Source organism: Polypterus senegalus, chromosome 16 (assembly GCF_016835505.1).
Source record: "Polypterus senegalus isolate Bchr_013 chromosome 16, ASM1683550v1, whole genome shotgun sequence".
Taxonomy (NCBI): Eukaryota; Metazoa; Chordata; class Cladistia; order Polypteriformes; family Polypteridae; genus Polypterus; species Polypterus senegalus.
The window spans coordinates 15,264,170-15,287,105 of record NC_053169.1 but is presented as its reverse complement, the minus strand read 5'-3'; the positions used below and the strand labels follow the sequence as shown (position 1 = coordinate 15,287,105).

The 22,936-nt window shown below is 42.8% G+C and overlaps 1 protein-coding gene across 2 annotated transcripts in view; it reads right to left on the bottom strand.

The window, feature by feature from the left end:
• The window catches only part of LOC120516453 (collagen alpha-1(XIX) chain), a 478,053-nt gene that overhangs the window by 368,151 nt on the left and 86,966 nt on the right, over nucleotides 1–22,936 (bottom strand). For both annotated transcript variants that reach the window (XM_039738131.1, XM_039738132.1), the window contains exons 6-9: nucleotides 21,289–21,564; nucleotides 21,086–21,166; nucleotides 16,067–16,186; nucleotides 13,075–13,137 (exon numbers count right to left, since the gene is read on the bottom strand). In XM_039738131.1, the coding sequence (XP_039594065.1) occupies nucleotides 13,075–13,137; nucleotides 16,067–16,186; nucleotides 21,086–21,166; nucleotides 21,289–21,564 (540 nt within the window). The remainder of the gene's footprint in view (nucleotides 1–13,074; nucleotides 13,138–16,066; nucleotides 16,187–21,085; nucleotides 21,167–21,288; nucleotides 21,565–22,936) is intronic.

The window sequence follows — 22,936 nt, the reverse complement described above, 5'->3', positions numbered from 1 at the left end:
GGCTCTTACAGTAACGCTTGATGTTGCTGAGAGAAAGATCAGAGCTCCGTGTGTTTTACAAGGTAGCTGCTGATTGCCAGAGATATCACGGCCATGTGCTTTTCTCCTGACACGGTAAACGCAGTGCCAACGTCTATTGATTTTTAAAGTTTGTCCTGTTTTATTACTATGAGGTTGCAGCCACAGGGTACAGCTAGTGTGCTATATAAATAAATATTGTATTGTACAAGGTGAGTAAGAAGGAGGAGGAGAACGACTCAAAGGATGAATCTGAGAATTAGCTTGGAGAGTAGAAGATCTGCTAACTTCTTTATTTTAACATATTCAGAGGGACACTTAACAGTGAACTCAGAGTTTAATGAGAGCCTTCTATGATTTCACAGCAACGGTAATGGTGAGAGGAAGATAAGTGCTGTTGAAAGGCCGGATGAATACGGAAGGGCCAGACGTGCACTCTAATTATAGATATGCGTTTCTAGGAGGTACTCTTTTGATACACACACACACTGCAGTCCTTTTTATGATAATCTACAGAGAAATCCTCGCTTTCTCATCCACATTTGGATTAATTCACACATCTCTCTCTCTTAGCTTCAATTTTTAGTCTCATTACTAACAAAAATAAAAAAAAAAAAAAGAATTACAAGTCTGGCACATACCTACGCTACATAAAGCTGTAAAATTTAGATTTAGGAACCTAATCAAGGACTTTGTTAAATGGTGCGACTCAAACCACCTACAACTGAACATCAGCAAAATCAATGAGCTGGTGGTGGATTTTAGGAGGCCCAGGCCCCTCATGGACCCCGTGATCATCAGAGGTGACTGTGCAGAGGGTCCAGACCTGTAAATACCTGGGAGTGCAGCTGGATGATAAACTGGACTGGACTGCCAATACTGATGCTCTGTGTAAGAGAGGACAGAGCCGACTATACTTCATTAGAAGGCTGGCGTCCTTCAACATCTGCAATAAGATGCTGCAGATGTTCTATCAGACGGTTGTGGCGCCTCCTTCTATGCGGTGGTGTGCTGGGGAGGCAGCATAAAGAAGAGGGACGCCTCACGCCTGGACAAACTGGTGAGGAAGACAGGCTTTATTGTAGGCACGGAGCTGGACAGTTTGACATCCATGGCAGAGCGACGGGCGCTGAGCAGGCTCCTGTCAATCATGGAGAATCCACTGCATCCACTGAACAGGATCATCTCCAGACAGAGGAGCAGCTTCAGTGACAGACTGCAGTCACCGTCCTGCTCCATTGACAGACTGAGGAGACCCCACACTATGCGACTCTTTAATTCCACCTTAAACGTTAACATTATACAAAGTTATTGTCTGTTATACCTGCATTGTTATCACTCTTTAATTTAATATTGTTCTTTATCAGTATGCTGCTGCTGGAGTATGTGAATTTCCCCTTGGGATTAATAAAGTATCTATCTATCTATCTATCTAGCTATCTAATGGGAGGGCGTGCAACCTAAAAAACAGCACTGAGGCCGGAACTACAGTTCCCATCAGGCCATAGGGGTGCACTGGGGCTGATGGGAGGTCACAAAGTTCTGTTCTGGCAAATGTACTCCTTCGAAGACTGCAGGGTCAGCACTTTGAACTAATTTAATGACTTCATTGCTTCGCTGGATTACAACTTTTGCTAAAGAGTTTGTCTTTTTGTCTCATCATGGGTTGTGTTTAGCCATGTTGAATTTCCAAAAGGTAGACCCCCACCCCTTCATTTATTATACTGGACCAATGCCAAATACTTTGTCTAGTTTCATATATTCTGCTGTGCCAAAGGGCGACGCAACGCTGCTGCATGTTAAACCTGGTCACACACGTGCGCATGGGAAGCAGCTGAAGGGCTCAAAGGGGGTCATTCCATGGTGGACCAGGGGAGGGCGGCAGAGCGCACTGATCCTTTCTCCTTTTCCTCTGCAGACCAACTACTGGAAATTGTGCGAGGGCCCAATGACGTCACTTCCGGTTCAGGCTCTGATGACATCACTTCCAGTTTCCCGTCCCGACGATGTCATTTCCTCTGACCGGCTTTTTTTGTCTGTTGCAAGTCAGTTCTGTTTTGGACTCAAGTCTTTAAAGACCTATTCCCTATTATTTTACCTTTTTTGACTTCCTCGAACCTTTTTGTGGGGTCTTTTGTATCATTTCACAATCTAAATACTTAGACAACGTGTCTCCCCTCCAGTTTGTTTTACATGACACGTAAAATGGCCACCCTTGAGAATTTTTTATTATTCCATCCTGCTATCTTTAACAGCCTTATTCTCAAAAATGTCAAAGCCCGAAGTCAAACTTTACTCTCCTTATGTTCTCCCTAAGTGGCTTTTTCAATTTAATTAAAAGATTTTGTGTCAGTGAATGTCACAGGCATTTCCGCTATTTTTTTTTTTTTATATATATAATTCCATGATGTTGTTTTCATCCACTTTCAGCCTGTTTGAAAATATAAATTTAATTTCACCTTGACTACAAATCAATATTGTCCACAGCTGCTAGTGTACCAGGGTTCAGAATTTATACGGGCCAATGCAATTATAGCGCAGAACATTTAATCAATAAATTCAACTAGGAGATGTTAAATATGCCCCACACAGGAGCACGGCTAAACTTCTGAGAGCGTCGTCATTTCTCGAGTCAGAAATTGGCAGAATTAAATGTGGGCTGATTAAAGTGGAGATGATGAAGCTCTTCTGTCACTTTTCAGGCAAACTTCAGCAGGAAATTTACAGGGTTAAGAAATGAGGTGTGTGCATGCGTGACTCCAAATTGGTGTAATTACGACTCATATACCAAACGAGATGAATCCAACTCCAGCGTGGAGGTCATCACTGCCACTCACCGTTGTTTTATTTCATTAAGAGTCGTGTTATGAGGTAATTTAACGGACGCGGTCCCTCGCCTGATAACACGGCCCAGTTAATTGGTTACAACGGTACAAGCTGTGCGTTTTTGGACGTTTTGTTTAAAAATAACCTGCTTTTCCATCTGTCTTGTATGTTACTTGAAACTCTCAGAGAGGATGGTGGCATCAGCCAATCAGCATCACCGCCCTGGAACTCAAGAGACCGAGAAGTAAATCCAGGTCTGGACGCGGGCACGGTGGACTCTGCTCGCCACCAGTGGTTCACCCTGTCAGAGATGCATTTCCAAATGTTTTACTGAAACGATTGAGATTGAAGTTGTTTAGATGGTGAAGAACGGATCAAGAGCTGTCAGATGTAGCAGCATGTTTAACACAAAACAGACCAATGAAATACTGACTGAACCGAAGTAGACCTGCCATTACGGAAAGTAACTCAAGTAAAAGTAAAACTTACACCTGAGCAAACCACTCAAGGAGAAGTTTAAAAGATATCTGATACAGATAGACTAATAGATATGAAAGGCACTATATTATATAGATAGATAGATAGATAGATAGATAGATAGATAGATATTAAAGGGACTATATTATAGATAGATAGATAGATAGATAGATATGAAAGACACTATATTATATAGATAGATAGATAGATAGATAGATAGATAGATAGATAGATAGATAGATAGATAGATAGATAGATATATAGATAGATAGATAGATAGATATTAAAGGGACTATATTATAGATAGATAGATAGATAGATAGATAGATAGATAGATAGATAGATAGATAGATAGATAGATAGATAGATAGATAGATAGATAGATAGATAGATAGATAGATAGATATGAAAGACACTATATTATATAGATAGATAGATAGATAGATAGATAGATAGATAGATAGATATTAAAGGGACTATATTATAGATAGATAGATAGATAGATAGATAGATAGATAGATAGATAGATAGATAGATAGATAGATATGAAAGACACTATATTAGATAGATAGATAGATAGATAGATAGATAGATAGATAGATAGATAGATAGATAGATAGATAGATATGAAAGACACTATATTATATAGATAGATAGATAGATAGATAGATAGATAGATAGATAGATAGATAGATAGATAGATAGATATGAAAGACACTATATTATATAGATAGATAGATAGATAGATAGATAGATAGATAGATATTAAGTGGACTATATGATAGACAGATAAACAGACATTATAGATAGTGAGGGAATAGTCCAATTAAAATGTAAGAAGTAGCGGAATGGCAGTGCCATCCATTCCTGCCCACTTCAAATATCCTGACCACCAAAGCAATAAAAAGCTGAACCCCCAGATGATCTCTCCTCCCTGGCTGCTCACATGCGCCCTTATACAGTACACCCAAATGGGATTGCATGTCCCCCCCCCCTAGTGATTTGGAAAGTCAGGGAGTATGCATTGGTACAGCGTGTTGATGCACCCACCACATGACACAACAGCTCAGGGTCCTGGTTGGCAACCCCCCAGGCAGACATGCGGTCCAGTCCCCCCCACCCCAGAAATGACCCTCTATCTGCCGCAGCCAGGTGTTACGTGTGCATCCCCTTGGCCTGGTCCAGCCACTCGGGTCCTCAACTATGAGCTGGATCATCCTCAGGTAATGGTGCCACGTGGCTGTAGTGCCGTAACTGACACTCCCTCACAATGCTGGTCATGTGCGTCATTTGGGACTCCAAGAGCAACACAAAGTCAAACCAGCGGCACCCAAGGATTCTCTGAAGAGACGCAGTACTTAAGGAGTCGAGTCTTCATCTCAGGTCACTGGATAGCGTCCATGTCTCACAAAGAGAGAGCACCAGGACTCTAAAGACTTGGACCTTCGTCCTTTTGCTGAGATATCAGGAGCGCCACACACCCCTGTCTAGTGACCTCATGACCCCCCGTGCTCTCCCAATCTGTCTACTGAATGTCACTGACGAGGTCGACACTCTCTCCACAGACAGACACGCTGCTGATGGTCGTGCCCAAGAGGTCATTAAAGGCCTGGCTCTTTAGTTTTTATCGGGACCCTCACAAGCCCAGACACTCAGACTCCTCATTCAGTCTCTCGAGAACCCCAATCTGAGCCTCCATTGACTCTGTGAAGATCACAGCATCATCAACAAAGTCAAGATCAGTGAGTCTTTCTTCACCAACAGACGCCCCACAGCCGCTGGGCCCTTCGACCCTGCCCATCATCCATACCATTCAAGCACTGAACAGAGTAGGAGCAGAACAGACCCCTGGTGAACCCCAGACATGACTCTTCATATATTAGCCGAGGGTCCCTCACTGTCTTTTCTTCAGCGTTCCAAGGCCTAGTAGGGCCCCCTGCAGGCTCCTCTTCGTCACTACTTATAATCCTTTCCCCGGCCCGGATCAGAGTCATGGCTGGTGCGGATGTGCACCTTCTTCTAACCCGTACACATCTTCAGTCTTTTCCTTAAAATGACCACCTTAATTGTCATCTACAAAGTCACAGCCAACTAAAACCCTGTCCAAAGAGAACCGTGCCAAATAGTCTGAATGCACAACCACCCTTATAAACATTTACTCGAATATTTGATAGGAACACCGATAATTATATATGACCGTAGTCACCGTCACAGTAATGTTAGTGACTCTTTAAAAGGCTTCCTAGGAATAAATTTATCCAATATCAAATGTCACGCAGCTATTTCTAACCCAAAAGGAACTATAAATACGGATGGAGCGGAGCCCGTGATTACAGCCTCGTAACCCTTCAGTTTTTTTGTTTTTGGATAATGCTGTAAATAATGGCGTCCCAACAATTTTAAACGGCTGCTCCAGCTGCCTCTGGCAGGCAGTTTTATGTGTTTTTGTCAGCTCTCCTCAAGAGGAGCATCATTATGAAGTAACCCTCAGCCCGTCTTTCATTCTGCGTTTTGCACCTGCTTGAGCTCTTTTCGTCATCAGATAAATATTCCCACTGTCACACACACACACACTTGCACACTCAAATAAAGCTCTGCGACTGAGGAACGGAAAATGCGAGGCTGAAGCTCAACTTCGGAATGGGCCACCAAGTGTACACCTCTGTAGAGCGGAGGACCAATGCATGAATGATGGCTCCATCTGGCAAGTTTAAGGAACACTCCACCCAACAATGGCTTTTTTAATACGTTACTTACCCCATGTAGTTTGTAGTGATGACCGACATTAAAAAATCTAATATGTTTTCTTTCAAAATGGAAAGACATTGGTTTGATAGAATAGAACGTAGCGGTTGACGAATGCTGTACGTTATGCTACTCATGTCGCAGAATTCACGTATCCAGTTGTCTGCTCAAAAAGGTGTGTAGATAACCCAGAGGTGGTCTTAGGTGTGTGCGGGGCCGGTTATGTCAAACGCTGTTACCGGTATGAACATCAGAACACTCTAGATGAGAACGGGCCATTCAGCCCAACAAAGCTTGCCAGTCCTGTCCACTTATTTCTTTCAAAAAAACATCAAGTCAAGTTTTCAATGTTCCTAAAGTCCTCCTGTCTACTACACTACTTGGTCGCTTATTCCAAGTGTCTGTGGTCCTCCGCATAAAGAAAAACCTCCTAATGTTTGGGTGAAATTTCCCCTTCACAAGATTCCAGCTGTGTCCCCGTGTTCTTTGATGAACTCATTTTCAAGTCACCGTCTCGATCCACTGGACTAATTCAACTTCATCATTTTAAACACCTCAGTCAGGTCTCCTCTTCATCTCCTTAAGGCTTAGCTCTTTTAATCTTTCCTCCTAACTCATCCCCTGTAGCCCTGAATCACCCTAGTCGCTCTTCTCTGGACTTTCTCTTGTGCTGTTATGTCCTTTTTGTAGCCTGGAGACCAAAACTGCACACAGGACTCCAGATGAGGCCTCACCAGTGTCTTATAAAACTTGAGCAGAACCTCCAGTGACTTGTACTCCACACATCAAGGCGCTATATAACCTGAGAGTCTGTTAACCTTCTTAATGGCTGCTGAACACTGTCTGGAAGTTCACTACGACTCCTAAATCCTTCTCATAAGTTGAACTCCCGATTTCCAGACCGCCCATTGTGTATTCAGACCTCACATTTTTACTATTTGTAACACTTCACATTTGCTAAAATTAAATTTCAAATCTGCCCAAGTCCTTCTGTAATGATGTATCGGATTCCAAAATATCTGCTAATCCACCTATCTTGGTGTTATCTGCAAACTTAACCAGCTTGTTTCTTCTATTCCCTTCCAAATCATTCATATATATATATCTATAAAACTACACGATTAATTTACAGAGCTCTTGGTGATAACACCTAAATATCCATGTCGATGCTGCTTACGCTCTATAAGCCCAAGAGATGACCAATAAGATGCTGCAGATCTTCTATCAGACGGTTGTGGCGAGCGCCCTCTTCTATACGGTGGTGTGCTGGGGAGGCAGCATAAAGAATGTCTCACGCCTGGACAAACTGGTGAGGAAGGCAGGCTCTATTGTAGGCACAGAGCTGGACAGTTTGACATCCGTGGCAGAGCGACGGGCGCTGAGCAGACTCCTGTCAATCATGGAGAATCCACTGCATCCACTGAACAGGATCATCTCCAGACAGAGGAGCAGCTTCAGCGACAGACTGCGGTCACCGTCCTGCTCCACTGACAGACTGAGGAGACCCCACACTATGCGACTCTTCAGTTCTACCTTAAACGTTAACATTATACAAAGTTATTGTCTGTTATACCTCCATTGCTATCACTCTTTGATTTAATATTGTTTTTTATCAGTATGCTGCTGCTAGAGTAGGTGAATTTCCCCTTGGGATTAATAAAGTATCTATCTAGTTGTCTAATGGGAGGGCATGCAACCTAAAAAACAGCACTGAGGCCGGAACTACAGTTCCCATCAGGCCATAGGGGTGCACTGGGGCTGATGGGAGGTCACCAAGTTCTGTTCTGGTCAATGTGGAACTCCTTCGGAGACAGTGGGACTTCAGTATGCTGCTGCTTGAGTATGTGAATTTCCCCTTGGAATTAATAAAGTATCTATCTATCTATCTGTAATATAGTTCCTTTTACACTGTGTGCACAATTATTAGGCAAGTGAGTATTTTGACCATATCATCATTTTTAATGCGTATATTCCAACTCCAAGCTGTATTAACTTGAATGCTTATTGGATTTAAGCACGTCAGGTGATGTGTATTTGTGTAATGAGGGAGGGTGTGGCCTAAGGAGATCAACACCCTATATCAAGGTGTGCAGAATTATTAGGCAGCTAGTTTTCCTCAGGCAAAATGGGCCAAAAAAGATTTAACTGACTCTGAAAAGTCAAAAATTGTAAAAGTCTTTCAGAGGGATGCAGCACTTTTGGAATTGCTAAGATATTGGTGTGTGATCACAGAACCATCAAACATTTTGTTGCAAATAGTCAACAGGGTCGCAAGAAACGTGTTGAGAACAAAAGACGCAAATTAGCTGCCAAAGATTTGAGAAGAATCAAACGTGAAGCTACCAGGAACCCATTATCCTCCAGTACTTTCATATTCCAGAGCTGCAACCTACCTGGAGTGCCCAGAAGTACAAGGTGTTCAGTGCTCAAAGACATGGCCAAGGTAAGGAGGGCTGAAACCCAACCACCACTGAACAAGAAACATAAGTTGAAACGTCAAAACTGGGCCAAGAAATATCTGAAGACAGATTTTTTTCAAAGGTTTTATGGACCGATGAGATGAGAGTGACTCTTGATGGACCTGTGGATCAGTAATGGGCACAGAGCTCCACTCCAACGTGGAGGTGGGGTACTGGTATGAGCTGGTATTTTTAAAGATGAGCTAGTTGGACCTTTTTGCATTGAAGATGAACTCAAAATCAACTCCCAAACCTACTGCCAGTTTTTCGAAGACACTTTCTTCAAACAGTGATACAGGAAGAAGACCATGATTTTTATGCAGGCCAATGCTCCATCACTTGCATCGAAGTTCTCCACTGCGTGGCCAGCCAGTAAAGGCCTTAAAGATGAAGGAATAATGACATGGCCCCTTCCTCATCTGACCTAAACCCTATCGAGAACTTGTGGGCACTTCTTAAACGCTAGATTTACGGGGGAGAAAAACAATACACCTCTCTGAAGAGTGTCTGGGAGGCTGTAGTCACTGCTCCACAAAAAGCTGATCGTCAACAGATCAAGAAACTGACAGACTCCATGAATGGAAAGGCTTATGACTGTTATTGGAAAGAAGGGTGGCTATATTGGTCATTGATTGATTGATTGATTTTTTTTGAAATGTCAGAGATGTTTATTTGTAAATTTTGAGGTGTTTGTTTATTATTCTCACTATAACAGATGAAAATAAACAAGTGAGATGGGAAAATTTTCATTTTTCCTTTAGTTGCATAATAAATCTGCACACTAATAGTTGCCTAATAATCGTGCGCACATATGTATTCCCCTGATGATGTTCACACTCACATTTCCGTTGTGAAACATTCAGGTTTCAGGTTTATTAACATTTTGGATTGACTGATAGCACTGTGTTTGTTCCATATTAAAATTAATCCTCAAAAATACAACTTGCCTAATAATTGTGCACACAGTGTATATCTATCTATCTATCTATCTATCTAAGATGCCTCTTCTTCTCACCGTCTTGGGCCTCAATGTGAAGCACCTCATGTCTACATGTGGGTCTCCATCTAAATTTAAATCAGCGCTAATGGCCCACCACTGCTCTTGTTCTTTATCAACCTGATTTTTCTCAGCATTACCTCTTAAAAATAAACTGATGGGCATGGAGAAAGAAGTCAAGACCCCATGGTCCAATCCCACAGCTACTGTCGCACAAATTGTTGATAGACTTAACATGAAGGAAAGGTGTCTGAACACACAGTGCATCTTAACAATCTGTGTAGCTCTAGACTGGTCAGATGGCCCATGCGGACCTCTGTCCACCTCCAAAAGGAGCCCACAATCATCACACGAGCACCGGAACGGAACCAGGAAGCATCAGAAGGAGATGACCTGGTCTGATGAGTCTCATTTACTTTTTTAGATCTCGTGGACCGGCGGGGGTGTGTGTGTCATTTACGTGGAGAAAAGATGTCACTGTGGGAAGAAGGCAGCGTGATGTTCTGCGGAGAAACCTTGGGTACTGACATTCATCTCGATGTCACATTGACACGTACCGCCTAACCCTAAAGACTGTTGCAGACCACCTACACCCTTTCATGGCAACGATGGTGGCTTCTTTCGTTAGGATGATGTGCCCCTGACACACTGCAAAAAATGTTCAGGAATGATTAGAGGAACATGACAAAGAGTTCAACGTGTTGACTTGGCCTCCAAATACCCAAGACCTTAATCTGATCGAGCGACTGTGGGATGTGCTGGAAAAACAAGTCCGATCCATGGAGGCCCCACCTCAAAACTTAAAGGGTCTGCTGCTAATGTTTTGTGCAGATAACACAGGACACCTTCAGGGGTCTTATGGAGTCCACAAAGGTCATCATAAGAGGACCTACAGAGTATTTGTCAGGTGGTTTGAATGAGCAGCTGATTGGTGTATATTGTACTGTATATATAAATTGAAATTTTAAGATTATTTCAAATATATATGCATACATACTGTACACTCCATGGTCACTTTTTAAGGTCCACCTCTCTAGCATTGTTTGTTTTGATATTTAATAAACTATTAATCTCTGAGGGGAAACTGTCCTTTTGGATGACCTTAGGGAGTCAGAGTACAGAATCAGCCATTATACAGCATGCGCCCTGGCACCAATTTTCAGGTAAAGGGTCTTGCTCAAGGGCCCCACAGAGTAGGATCCCTTCTGGCAGTAACGAGATTTGAATTAGCAACCTTCCAGATACCAGCGCAGATCATCAGCCTCCGAGACACCACTCCGCCAGGTATGGACCCCGGTTTACCTCCAATACAGCTTGCATTCTTCAAAGCATGGATTCAACAAGGTGTCAGATCACATTTTGGATCGATAGCATCATAAACTAACACCCCATATGTGAAGAATCCACTTAGATAAATGAATAGTAACAATGGAGGCATGTCTCTCCTCACTCAGGGAAAAAAAAAGTGAATTTAACCGGCCACTGCTTTGTTATCTTAATCCCCGGAGAGTTGTAACCCAATATGCACAACGCTGGTCAAGAACACCCAAACAGCAGGCTCATAAAACCAGCTCGTGACAAATGATTTTATGCCAGGACCACACAAGGGACCCAAATGACCATATGGCGTTAACATGTGCACATCAGCACCTGTCTGACCAGACACATTCCTCTCATTCTTATCTGCACACACACAGCGGATGAGTAATTGACGCTTCTCACCAAAGGAATCTGAGCAGCTCAGTGATACACTTTCACTTGTAAAACTCTGAAAAGGTGCATCAAATCAATCTCGTCTCTGCAAATGGCTCTCCTCGCAGCAGGCAATAAGAAGGCGGCATTTCAGCTGAAATCCATAAAGCAAACTTTATTACATTAGTCTGAAACTGAACCGGCACACAGTATGCCATAGTGCGGCCATTGCGGCGTTTAAAGTGTTTAGCAGAATGAAATTAACTGGCAAAGGTCAAGGCAGAGGCAACAGGCAAAGCTTTCACTTGTAAAAAATAGATAGAAAGGTGTTAGGCACTATATAATAGATAGATAGATAGATATAGATAGATAGATAGATAGATAGATAGATAGATAGATATGAAAGGCACTATATGATAGACAGACAAACAGATGGGATAGATAGATAGATATGAAAGCCACTATATAATAGATAGATAGATAGATAGATAGATAGATAGATAGATAGATAGATAGATAGATAGATATGTGAAAGGCACTATATGATAGATAGATAGATAGATAGATAGATAGATAGATAGGAAAGGCACTATATAATACATAGACAGATGTAATGTACTGTATAATAGATAGATATATATGTAAAATACAATATAATAGATAGATAGATAGATAGATAGATAGATAGATAGATAGATAGATAGATAGATAGAACTATATAACGCTAGACCAGACAATTCAACACACAGGGAAGAAGACCACCTAACCTGATTGGTGACTCATTATAGAGCCTGACGGCTGATCGTAGAAGCGACCACACATGGCGCCCCTTGGAGTGATGCAGTTGTCTCAGTCTTTTACTGAAGGTGGTCCTCTGTTTAGCCAAAGCCTTTTACACACATTCCCCTCAGGGATTAATACGGTGTACCAAATGCCTAAAAACTGCTGGTGACAGTCACTGTCCAGGATGGTAAGCAGCTTGTTGAGTGACCTCATGCCTGACTCCCAAGACTGAGCCAGACATTTTATTTAGGTTCTTTATTCTGTTGGCATCACCTGCAGTAATGCCATTTCTCCAGCACATTACCACATTAAAAATGCAGCAGCCACTACAAATAGCAAGTGTCATTTCACCTAATGAGATGTGCTGACACCACCCCCTCCCCCCTTGACAGTGTTATGTGATATTTTTTCCCCATCTCTGACTGCACTTGTTTATTCCACTTGTGGTCGTTTGAACCCCTAAGGATCCTTTAAGGCTTGTTTTCTTAATAGAAATGTTTGTGATGTGCTGTCTGGTGGAATGATATCAAGAAATGCATTTTATTACTACATGCATTACAAAATACATTCCAGCAGATGGTACATCAAAAACATTTGTACTAATAAAATGAATCGCATTCATCATTTTAATAGACGGCTCATCACAACCTTAACACTGCTTTTACAAATCCCATTCTAAATGGCATATAGCAGAGACATATGCTTTGCATTTGTCATTCCAACAGATGGCACATCACCAATATATGTAATAATGCATTTTATTACTACCATGTTTGTGATGTGCCATCAGGTGGAATAATACATGAAATGCATTTTATTACAGCATGCATTACAAAATATATTCCAACAGATGGTGTACTGCACTTTTTAATGTGAAGTTCTGCATTGATTACTAAGATTTCAACCAGTCTTAGAGGGGTAGCACAGCTAGTAAGGGATAATAAGATAATTCAGGATCAAGCAAGGAAAATAGTCTTGGACTAAAAATAAAGCTTGAAAGCACCCAAAAAGATCTCACAGTTACTAGACAGGAAAAAGAAGAGATCTAAAAAAAAAAAATCTAAAGATGGTTCATACCTTATCACCTTTCTCTCCTTTCTGTCCGGGGTCTCCTGCTGTTCCAGGCAAGCCTTGTTCACCCTGCAAAGTCAAAAGTCAAAGACGAATTTACATCCAACCAAATGTAAATGCAAATCTATTTATTATTATTCTACGTTCGGCTAATGCTTTGACCCGTTATGACCTGTAGTTTTTAATTTTTTTTTGAGAGTTTCCCTGCATTCATATTATAACAACCGGTGGTTGAGTATTGAAGTTCTCGGAGCCGAACTCTACTGCGCACTTCCCCCAAGCTGGTCGGCCAGCGGAATGCCAGCGCCATGCACGCAGCTGTGCCCAGCTCATAAAGCAAGCGAACACTCGTGTCCCATACACCGCACGACCCCGAGTGTCTCCGTACATAATTGCATAGATGGAATCTAGCAACACACAGCTCTGTCCTTTTGTATCTCTTTATTAGAGCAGATAGTCAGAAACAATGCTCAACATATTGCAAGGCCATTGCCAAGGTCATTCAGAAAGACATCCTTCTCCATGATGGTAACTGTTACACTTACCACTCCTGGGCTGCAAATGACCCAAGCCCACCCAAGCAACTGCAACACAAACACATATAACATTTATAGTACAACAGGAAATCAATTGCCTTGCTTGCCCAGTACAAACAGTAACGTTACAGAAATACCCACAATGCACCATGCCGCCAGCGCTGACTGCCGGGTCATTACAATATTTACAAATTCTACATTTTATCAGTCTTTAGAGACCCAGAGATTTTGAATTGAATGTTAGTTTTTGATCGATAACAAACTGGAAAAGTTAAATATTTGGAGTGTTACAGCACCAATGCCGATTCTCATTTTTCTATGGGTGCCGCTATTTCAGATCAAATGTTTCTGGCGTATCCATAACAATCCTACCGAGAATTCTGGGAATCTGCAGTGCATGTGACGTCATTGGAGTGACTGCTTCAAACGGTCAGCGTGGGCATTTCTGGACTATCTGAGATTACGGATACAGTAACTTCTTATATTACGTGCAAACTAAAATCTTTCTTTTATTGACTTTAAGAATTCTAGATCTGGTTTTTGGTTTTCTTATTAGCGTCTTTGACAACAGATCGGTTTTGACTTCCGGTTGTGTTCTGACTGGCAATGTTCATTCCGTAAAAAAATGGTGTCTTTCCGAGTCAATAAATATCCAAGGTGAATTAAAAATTCAAGATACATTCAAAATGCTTACTTAAATTGACATGTTTACGTTCCTTACATATGTTCATGTACACGTAATGGAGGTGAGTGTCCAGGGAAATGAAACTGTGTTCATTTCTGTGCGCCACTGTGTTCAAGTTTTCACATTGCCCAATTCCAATCCCATAATGCACTGGGAACAGCACAGTGATGACTTCACCAAAATGCTGGTATAAAAGGTCACCCAGGCTATTCCTCGATATCCAGGATTGTCATTTTTTTGGTACTTGATTTTGATTTCCAGTTTCCAGCCAATCGCGTAACTGCATCCCAATTTTAACCTACACATTGTTTCTTGAACTACGCCTTTCTTTCTGGTCTTTTCTCCTAAAAATGTTCCAGTCAGAACACAAGAAACAGGAGGGATGGACAAAAGAGAGCCAAAGAGCACGGAGAAAACAACTAACACCACAGCAAAGTGTTATGGCGACTGGGCGATTGAAATAAGACTCAGAACAAAATCTCAGATCCCCTGTCATCGTTTTTCCTGGATCCTCCGTGCGTTTTAAATTGTTATACACGTCTTAGCTGAGAATCATTTCTTAATAGAAAAACATTATTTGAAAGTTTATACCCCATTAGTTTTGCCGATGGGCGCTGCTGTGTTCGAGTTTTCACATCACCCAGTTCCAATCCCATAATGCATTGGAAACGGAGCAGCGGTGATGTCATCAAAGTTGTCCCGCTGATGGCCGCTGTCACGTTGGGGTTTCTGCATCTCCCGTTTCCACCGAAATCAATCCCACAATGCATTATGGCTGGTGAGGTGATGTCTACACTGGCACACCAGTATAAATAAAGGCTTCTCAAACCATTCCTCGATATTAAAGATTGGATAAAAACGACTTCTTTTTACATACAATCTTCACGTTTCTTTTAAAACTGGACTTCTTGTGTATTTCTTTTTGACTTTGATTTCTGGTTAGTGCCGATTGCGTTTCCACATTCCGGTTTTGACCTACGCATCCATTTCTTTTCTCCCGGACTATTCATCCATCCATCCATTATCCAATCCGCTATATCCTAACTACAGGGAAACAAACCCCGGGCAGGGCGCGCACACCCACACACACACCGAGCACACACTCACACCTAACCTGCATGTCTTTGGACTGTATGAAGAAACAGGAGTACCCGGAGGAAACCCACGCAGACACGGAGAGAACATGCAAACTCCACACAGGGAGGTCCCGGGAAGCGAACCCAGGACTCCTAACTGCGAGGCAGCAGCGGTACCACTGTGCCACTGTGCCGCCCTGACTATTCATCTAAAAAAAAAAAAAAACTTTTACTAACCACCAGCAGTCAGTGCACAAGGAACAAGAGGGCAACGCAAAAGAGAGATAATGGGGAGCAGCCAGTATCAGAGAGCAAAGACTTATGGGTATCAAATGATTTAAATTGATCACACCTGAAGGCCACCACTGCAAGCTAGTGGCCAAAGGGACTGGGGGAGACAGGGGGAGCTACAGAGGAGAGACATGGGGGGACAAAATGACAAATTACAGAAAATGAAAAATGATGTAAAACAAAGACATTTGGTACACGTCTGAGGACACTCGCATCGGCTCGTAAAACACAGAAAGGTTGAGCAACACTGGCCTACAGTATTTTGTATTAGAGGATTATTATGCATAAGCGGCTGTGTTTTCAGAATTCCTTTGGTGAAGCTCAGGTCATTTACATTTAGGCCATCCACATCATTGTTGTTGCATTCTAATTAGAATAAGAATGGCATAAAACCCACAAGCGTTTCGTACCTTAATTGCTGAACACTGGCATCTCTCGCTTGCTGGCACAGGGTGCTGAGATGTTGTTCTAGGCTGATGGCTGGTGATCAGAGACGGGAAGGTGGCAGGTAACAGCTCCTTCGGTGTGCACTGTGAAACACATGTTGGTCTGTTAGTTGGTAAAAGAAGAGCGTTTGTGTATACAAAGGTGGTGGGTTATATTCAGAGGGTACTTTTGGTGTTGGCATTCATATTCAAACTAAAGACCAGAGTTTTCTAAATAGTGTTAAGAATGTGATGCTACCAAATGCTCCATTTTATGAGCCCACTTAGCCAGATATGCATTCTGAATGGCCCATGAGCCAGAGTCTTGCATGGGCTTCATTTTTACACATTCTGACAGATGGCAGCCATTGCCGTTACCTGATCGGGATGCCTCTGTAATGCGAGGACAGGGGGAGATGATTTATGAAAGGCGTTATCTCCGCCAAACTGCTGTTTGGCAGTCCCTCTGGGGTGTAAGGGCCCCTTGGAGTCTCATAGGGTTGTATGAGACTTGGTATTGGTTGGCTCAGTCCTGCTGGGCTCGAGGGATGCCACGAGGGGGAGCTACAGAGCCCTACTTTCAAGTCTCGCTAACAAGCCACCTAAAGTTCTCCCGGGTGTGGCTTGAAAAGCAGCCAGCTACCTCCTAGAAGTGAGCGTGAATGGGGAGGAGGTGGATGGAGAGAAGGAAGTGGACTGCAAGGCTCTAGAAGAAAGGGACAGTGGTATTATAATACTTATGACTCGGGGGCATCAGTCCTTGGAGGCTGCTACGGATTCCTTTCCCTAAATAAAGGGGCTTTTGTTGAACAGAACTGGTGTCTCTGCCTCTTTGTCTCAGGTCTGGTCAGCACATGCGCCTCTGGTTTCTACACCATCCTATTGGTGCCTACCACAATCAAACCACAGGTGGACCGCCGCCTAAAAATAAATATTAAATATTTCCACAACCAGAACTGACTGGCAGATTTATGAACCGCAGCCCAGGCATACTTTTCAAGTAAGTATCTGAATAGCCATTAGAGAACTTGCACTCCCACCCAAAGGTTTAAGGTTCCATTATTTAGTCATGTTTACACAAGAAAACATGAAATTTGCCTTCTCGGTTGCATCTAATAACAGACAGAATGAAGTAAAACAAACAAATGAAACAAGAAAGGTTACGGTAAGGCAGTTAGATAAGGCATATTTACACCAAAAACAAAAAAAGGTTACAGGATATATATCAAAACCTTAATCATCCATCCATCCATTTATTAACCTGCTGAATCCAAACGCAGGGTCACGGAGGTCTGCTGGAGCCAATCTCAGCCAACACAGGGTGCAAGGCTGGAATTAATCCCGGGCAAGGCACCAACCCACCGCAGGCCACACACACACACACACCCACACTAGGGCCAATGTAGAAACGCCAATGCACCTAACCTGCATGTCTTTGGACTGTGGGAGGAAACCCACGTAGACACGGGGAGAACATGCAAACTCCACGCAGGGAGGACCTGGGAAGTGAACCCAGGTCTCCTAACTGCGAGGCAGCAGCGCTACCCACTGCACCACCATGCCGCCACCTTAATCATTATCTCCGGTATTTCTTGTTAAAAAGTCGAATGGCACAAGGAAGAAAGGAGTTTGTGGAGCGATTTGTGTGGCTTTTCAAAGCGACCATCCTTCCTGATTTACTGAAGTTTAGTTGTACATGTAATGGATGTCTGTTATCAGTTGAGATGATTTTCAGTTCCTTTAACATTGCTTACCCTCTGACACACACACACACACACACACCAGTCAAATCATCTACATCCGCCCCAATACAGGTGCTGGTCATAAAATTAGAATATCATGACAAAGTTGATTTATTTCAGTAATTCCATTCAAAAAGTGAAACTTGTATATTAGATTCATTCATTACACACAGACTGATGTATTTCAAATGTTTATTTCTTTTAATTTTGATGATTATAACTGACAACTAATGAAAGTCCCAAATTCAGTATCTCGGAAAATTAGAATATCAATTAAGACCAATGCAAAAAAAGGATTCTTAGAAATGTTGGCCAACTGTAAGGTATGAACATGAAAAGTATGAGCCCATATAGCACTCAGTATTTAGTTGGGGCTCCTTTGGCCTGGATTACTGCAGCAATGCGGTGTGGCATGGAGTCGATCAGTCTGTGGCACTGCTCAGGTGTTATGAGAGCCCATGTTGCTCTGATAGTGGCCTTCAGCTCTTCTGAATTGTTGGCTCTGGCGTATTGCATCTTCCTCTTCACAATACCCCATAGATTTTCTATGGGGTTAAGGTCAGGCGAGTTTGCTGGCCAATCAAGAACAGGGATACCATGGTCCTTAAACCAGGTACTGGTAGCTTTGGCACTGTGTGCAGGTGCCAGGTCCTGTTGGAAAATGAAATCTGCATCTCCATAAAGTTCGTCAGCAGCAGGAAGCATGAAGTGCTCTAAAACTTCCTGGTAGACGGCTACGTTGACCTTGGACCTCAGAAAACACAATGGACCAACACCAGCAGATGACATGGCACCCCAAACCATCACTGACTGTGGAAACTTTACACTGGACCTCAAGCAACGTGGATTCTGTGCCTCTCCTCTCTTCCTCCAGACTCTGGGACCTTGATTTCCAAAGGAAATACAACAAAACTTTGGACCACTCAGCAGCAGTCCAGTCCTTTTTGTCTTTAGCCCAGGCGAGACGCTTCTGACGCTGTCTCTTGTTCAAGAGTGGCTTGACACAAGGAATGCGACAGCTGAAGCCCATGTCTTGCATACGTCTGTGCCTGGTGGTTCTTGAAGCACTGACTCCAGCTGCAGTCCACTCTTTGTGAATCTCCCCCACAGTTTTGTTTCACAATCCTCTCCAGGGTGCGGTTATCCCTATTGCTTGTACACTTTTTTCTACCACATCTTGTCCTACCCTTCACCTCTCTATTAATGTGCTTGGACACAGAGCTCTGTGAACAGCCAGCCTCTTTAGCAATGACCTTTTGTGTCTTGCCCTCCTTGTGCAAGGTGTCAATGGTCATCTTTTGGACAACTGACATGATTGTGTAGCCTACAGAACTCGACTGAGAGACCATTTAAAGGCTTTTGCAGGTGTTTGGAGTTAATTAGCTGATTAGAGTGTGGCACCAGGTGTCTTCAATATTGAACCTTTTCACAATATTCTAATTTTCCAAGATACTGAATTTGGGACTTTCATTAGTTGTCAGTTATAATCATCAAAATTAAAAGAAATAAACATTTGAAATACATCAGTCTGTGTGTAATGAATGAATCTAATATACAAGTTTCACTTTTTGAATGGAATTACTGAAATTAATCAACTTTGTCATGATATTCTAATTTTATGACCAGCACCTGTAACTTTAGCTGCATACTTCGTAATCTGCTGGAGCTTTTTTGAGTTTTGGTTTGTCAGACTATTAAACCAGACAACGAAACTGAAAGTGATCACTGACTGGATCAGACTGCGACAAAAGGACAACATGAGCACCTTGTCTACTTTAAATAGTTTGAGTTTATGGATGAGAAATACGCGCTGGTTGCATTTAGGGAATAGTTAAGATTGTTATCTAGGTAAGTTCCTAAGAATTTATATTCAGTCTGTGGGCCGGGACACCCAGGAGGACCAGAGGAGGGCTTGTGCCTCCTCCAGACCGAGAGGGGGCGTCCGTCCTGGTTATACTGGAGGCCTCGGGTAGAGGGCTTGGAAGCCCAGCCCTGTAGGGACCCGTGGCCACCGCCAGGCGGCGCCCCAGTGCCTGATTATCCCAGGAGCCCGGCACTTCCGCCACACCAGGAAGTGCCGGGGGGAAGACGACAGGGGACACCCGGACGGCACCCGGCACTTCTGCCACACGGGGGTGTGTCTGCGGGAGATTGCCGGGAAGCAGCTGGAGCCCATCCGAGTTCCTATAAAAGGGGTCGCCTCCCTCCAGTCAGCAGTGGATGTCGGGTGGAAGTGGACAGAGCTGGAGAGAGGACTGGAGGCGGCCAGGAAAGAAAGGCACAGGAACTGTGAGCCCTGGACTTTGGGGAATCGGTGCAGAAGGCACTGGGGTTTGTGTGCACGTTAAATTTGTAAATAATTATTGTAAATAAACAGCGTGAGGTGGAGCCAACGATGTCCGTCTGTCTGTGTCCGGTTCCAAGTTCACAAGTCACTATTTCTAGCTACTCTCCCAGAACTACAATAGGTGAACATACAGATTTCCATCCATCCATTCTCCAACCCGCTGAATCCGAACACAGGGTCACGGGGGTCTACTAGAGCCAATCCCAACCAACACAGGGTACAAGGCAGGAACCAATCCAAGGCAGGGTGCCAACACAAACACACCAAGCACACACTAGGGCCAATTTAGGATCGCCAATGCACCTAACCTGCATGTCGTTGGACTGTGGGAGGAAACCCACGCAGACACGGTGAGAACATGCAAACTCCACGCAGGGAGGACCCGGGAAGCAAACCCAGGTCTCCTTACTGCGAGGCAGCAGCGCTACCACTGCGCCACCGTGCCGGCATACAGATTTCTGTCTCTTAAAGTCAAATATCATTTCTTTGGTCTTTTTTGCATTCACAGTGAGAGAGTTTTTATTGCACCAGTTTACCATCCAGTCCACTTGGTTTATATAGTGGCTTTCATAAAGGGAGCCAAGTATTCCATTAAATAAAGTGCAATGATGACAGAGAAACATCTTGAATCTCAATCTATGGTGGCCAACCCTGGACAGCACACCAAATAAAAATCAAAAACATCTATGTGGAGCTGAAGGGTCTGGAGGAGATACTGGGACAGCTCAGCTATGAGCTAAACAAACGAGCCTAATGACTCATCGGTCTCCTCTCGTTTGTCACATTTCATAATATGCTTATGTTCTGTCAGAAACTGTAATCAGACAAGAGCAATTCCTGTTTAAAAAATTTCTGATTTAAAACAACCGTTATTTGAAGAAAAAAAAAAAAAAAGGATGCCGTTGAGTGTCTTACCAAAGTATTGGGAATTTCACAGCAGGCCTCCAGCTCAGGCATTAGCGGATCACAGTAGACCGTTAACTTCTGAAGTTCAATCTGTAAGACAACATGTAACGCACAGACCGTCACGCCAGAGTATCACACAGTAAACGAATGTATGAGTAGCCTCGACTTTGATAAATCTGATCTAATAATATTTAGACTTGGAGGATACTCACATCGATCGGCCTGCCATCTTCTACACGAGTGGTGATGAGCATGCGGCCCGCAGAGTCGATGGCGTCCTTTTCATCGATGAGTCTTCTCTCAATCAGCTTGCAGTCCATGTAGAGGGAGACAATTTTGGACTGAAAGCTGAAGCTCAGTTTGTGCCACTGGCGGTCGAACAAAGTGTGAAGATCCCGACTCTTGAAAGTGTAATAAAGAGTGTTCTTCAGAAGACCTCTCACTGCCAATTCCACCACTCTTTTATTCCCATCTATTACAATGGCTATCTGGAATTCAAATTTGAAAACAAAGAAGATCTGAGACAACAGGGGCGACAGGTTGTCAACAATAAAATCATTTTTGTACAGCTGCAATAGGTTTTGACTTGTTTTGGATTCCCGACTTCGATTTCCGTCTCTCGTTTTGATTTACGGGGCGGATTTGTGGCTCTGAGGCTAGTACTGCACCAGTATTCAGAAGGTTGCTGGTTCCATAAAACGCTACGCCAGCGTTTCTCAACCTTTAAGTATTTGCGACCCGAGTTTTCATAACAGTTTTAATCGCGCCCCCCTAACATTTTTTTTGAAAGGAGCCCACTAATACCAATTTGTTCTTTTTTAATTAATGAGATATCATAGATGCATATTTTATTAAACCTACTTAACTTTTATCGACATTTATCGAACTCTGTATTTATTTGTCTAGTATCAGAATGTAGTTTAAGTTAATTTGTTTTGGTTTCAATAGATGTATTCTTCATATTTTTGATTCTTGTTTTCTTTTTTCTCATCTTCGCGCCCCCTAGGGGGGCCCGCCCCACAGACTGAGAACCACTGCGCTACGCCGTTGGGAGTACTCCTTGAGCAAGGCCCTTAACCTGCAATTGCTTCACTCTGGGAATGACATTAACTGGCATCCAGACCTGCAAGCTGGTCGTCCAATTTGCAAGGGAAAATTTGGGGGTTGGTGGCAGGATTGGCACTGTAGCCACCGTAAAAAAACAACCCTCACACTGTTCTAGTGTGGTTCTGAGGGTCACTCGCTGCCCTCGAGTCCCAATTCAGAGGGTTTGTCATGTGGTAGTTCGGGGCATAATGTGAGCTACCACAGCTATGCTGACAAAACACAACTGTATTTATCAATGGCGCCTGATGAGCCCGACTCTCTTGATTCACTGACCCTAATATCTTACTTGTGTTTCTGAATGGATGAGTAGCAATTTTCTCAAACTAAATAAGGAGAAAAAAGAAATTTTAGTGATTGGCAAAAATGGATATAATGAGGGTATTAGAAATGAACTTGATACATTAGGGTTAAAAGTCAAGACGGAAGTAAAGAATTTAGGGGTAACTATTGACTCTGACCTGAATTTTAAATCGCATATCAATCAGATTACTAGGACAGCATTTTTTCCACTTGAGAAATATAACAAAAATTAGACGTCTTATAACATTGCAAGATGCTGAAAAATTAATTCATTTTAATTAATTAATTTTAAAATTAATTTTTTTTTCAGTCGACTAGATTACTGTAACGCACTCCTCTCAGGACCACCCAAATAAGACATCAATTGACTGCAACGAGTGCAGAATGCAGCTGCCAGAATATTAACTATGAAAAGAAAACCTGGGCACATCACCCCAGTCTTAGCGTCACTAC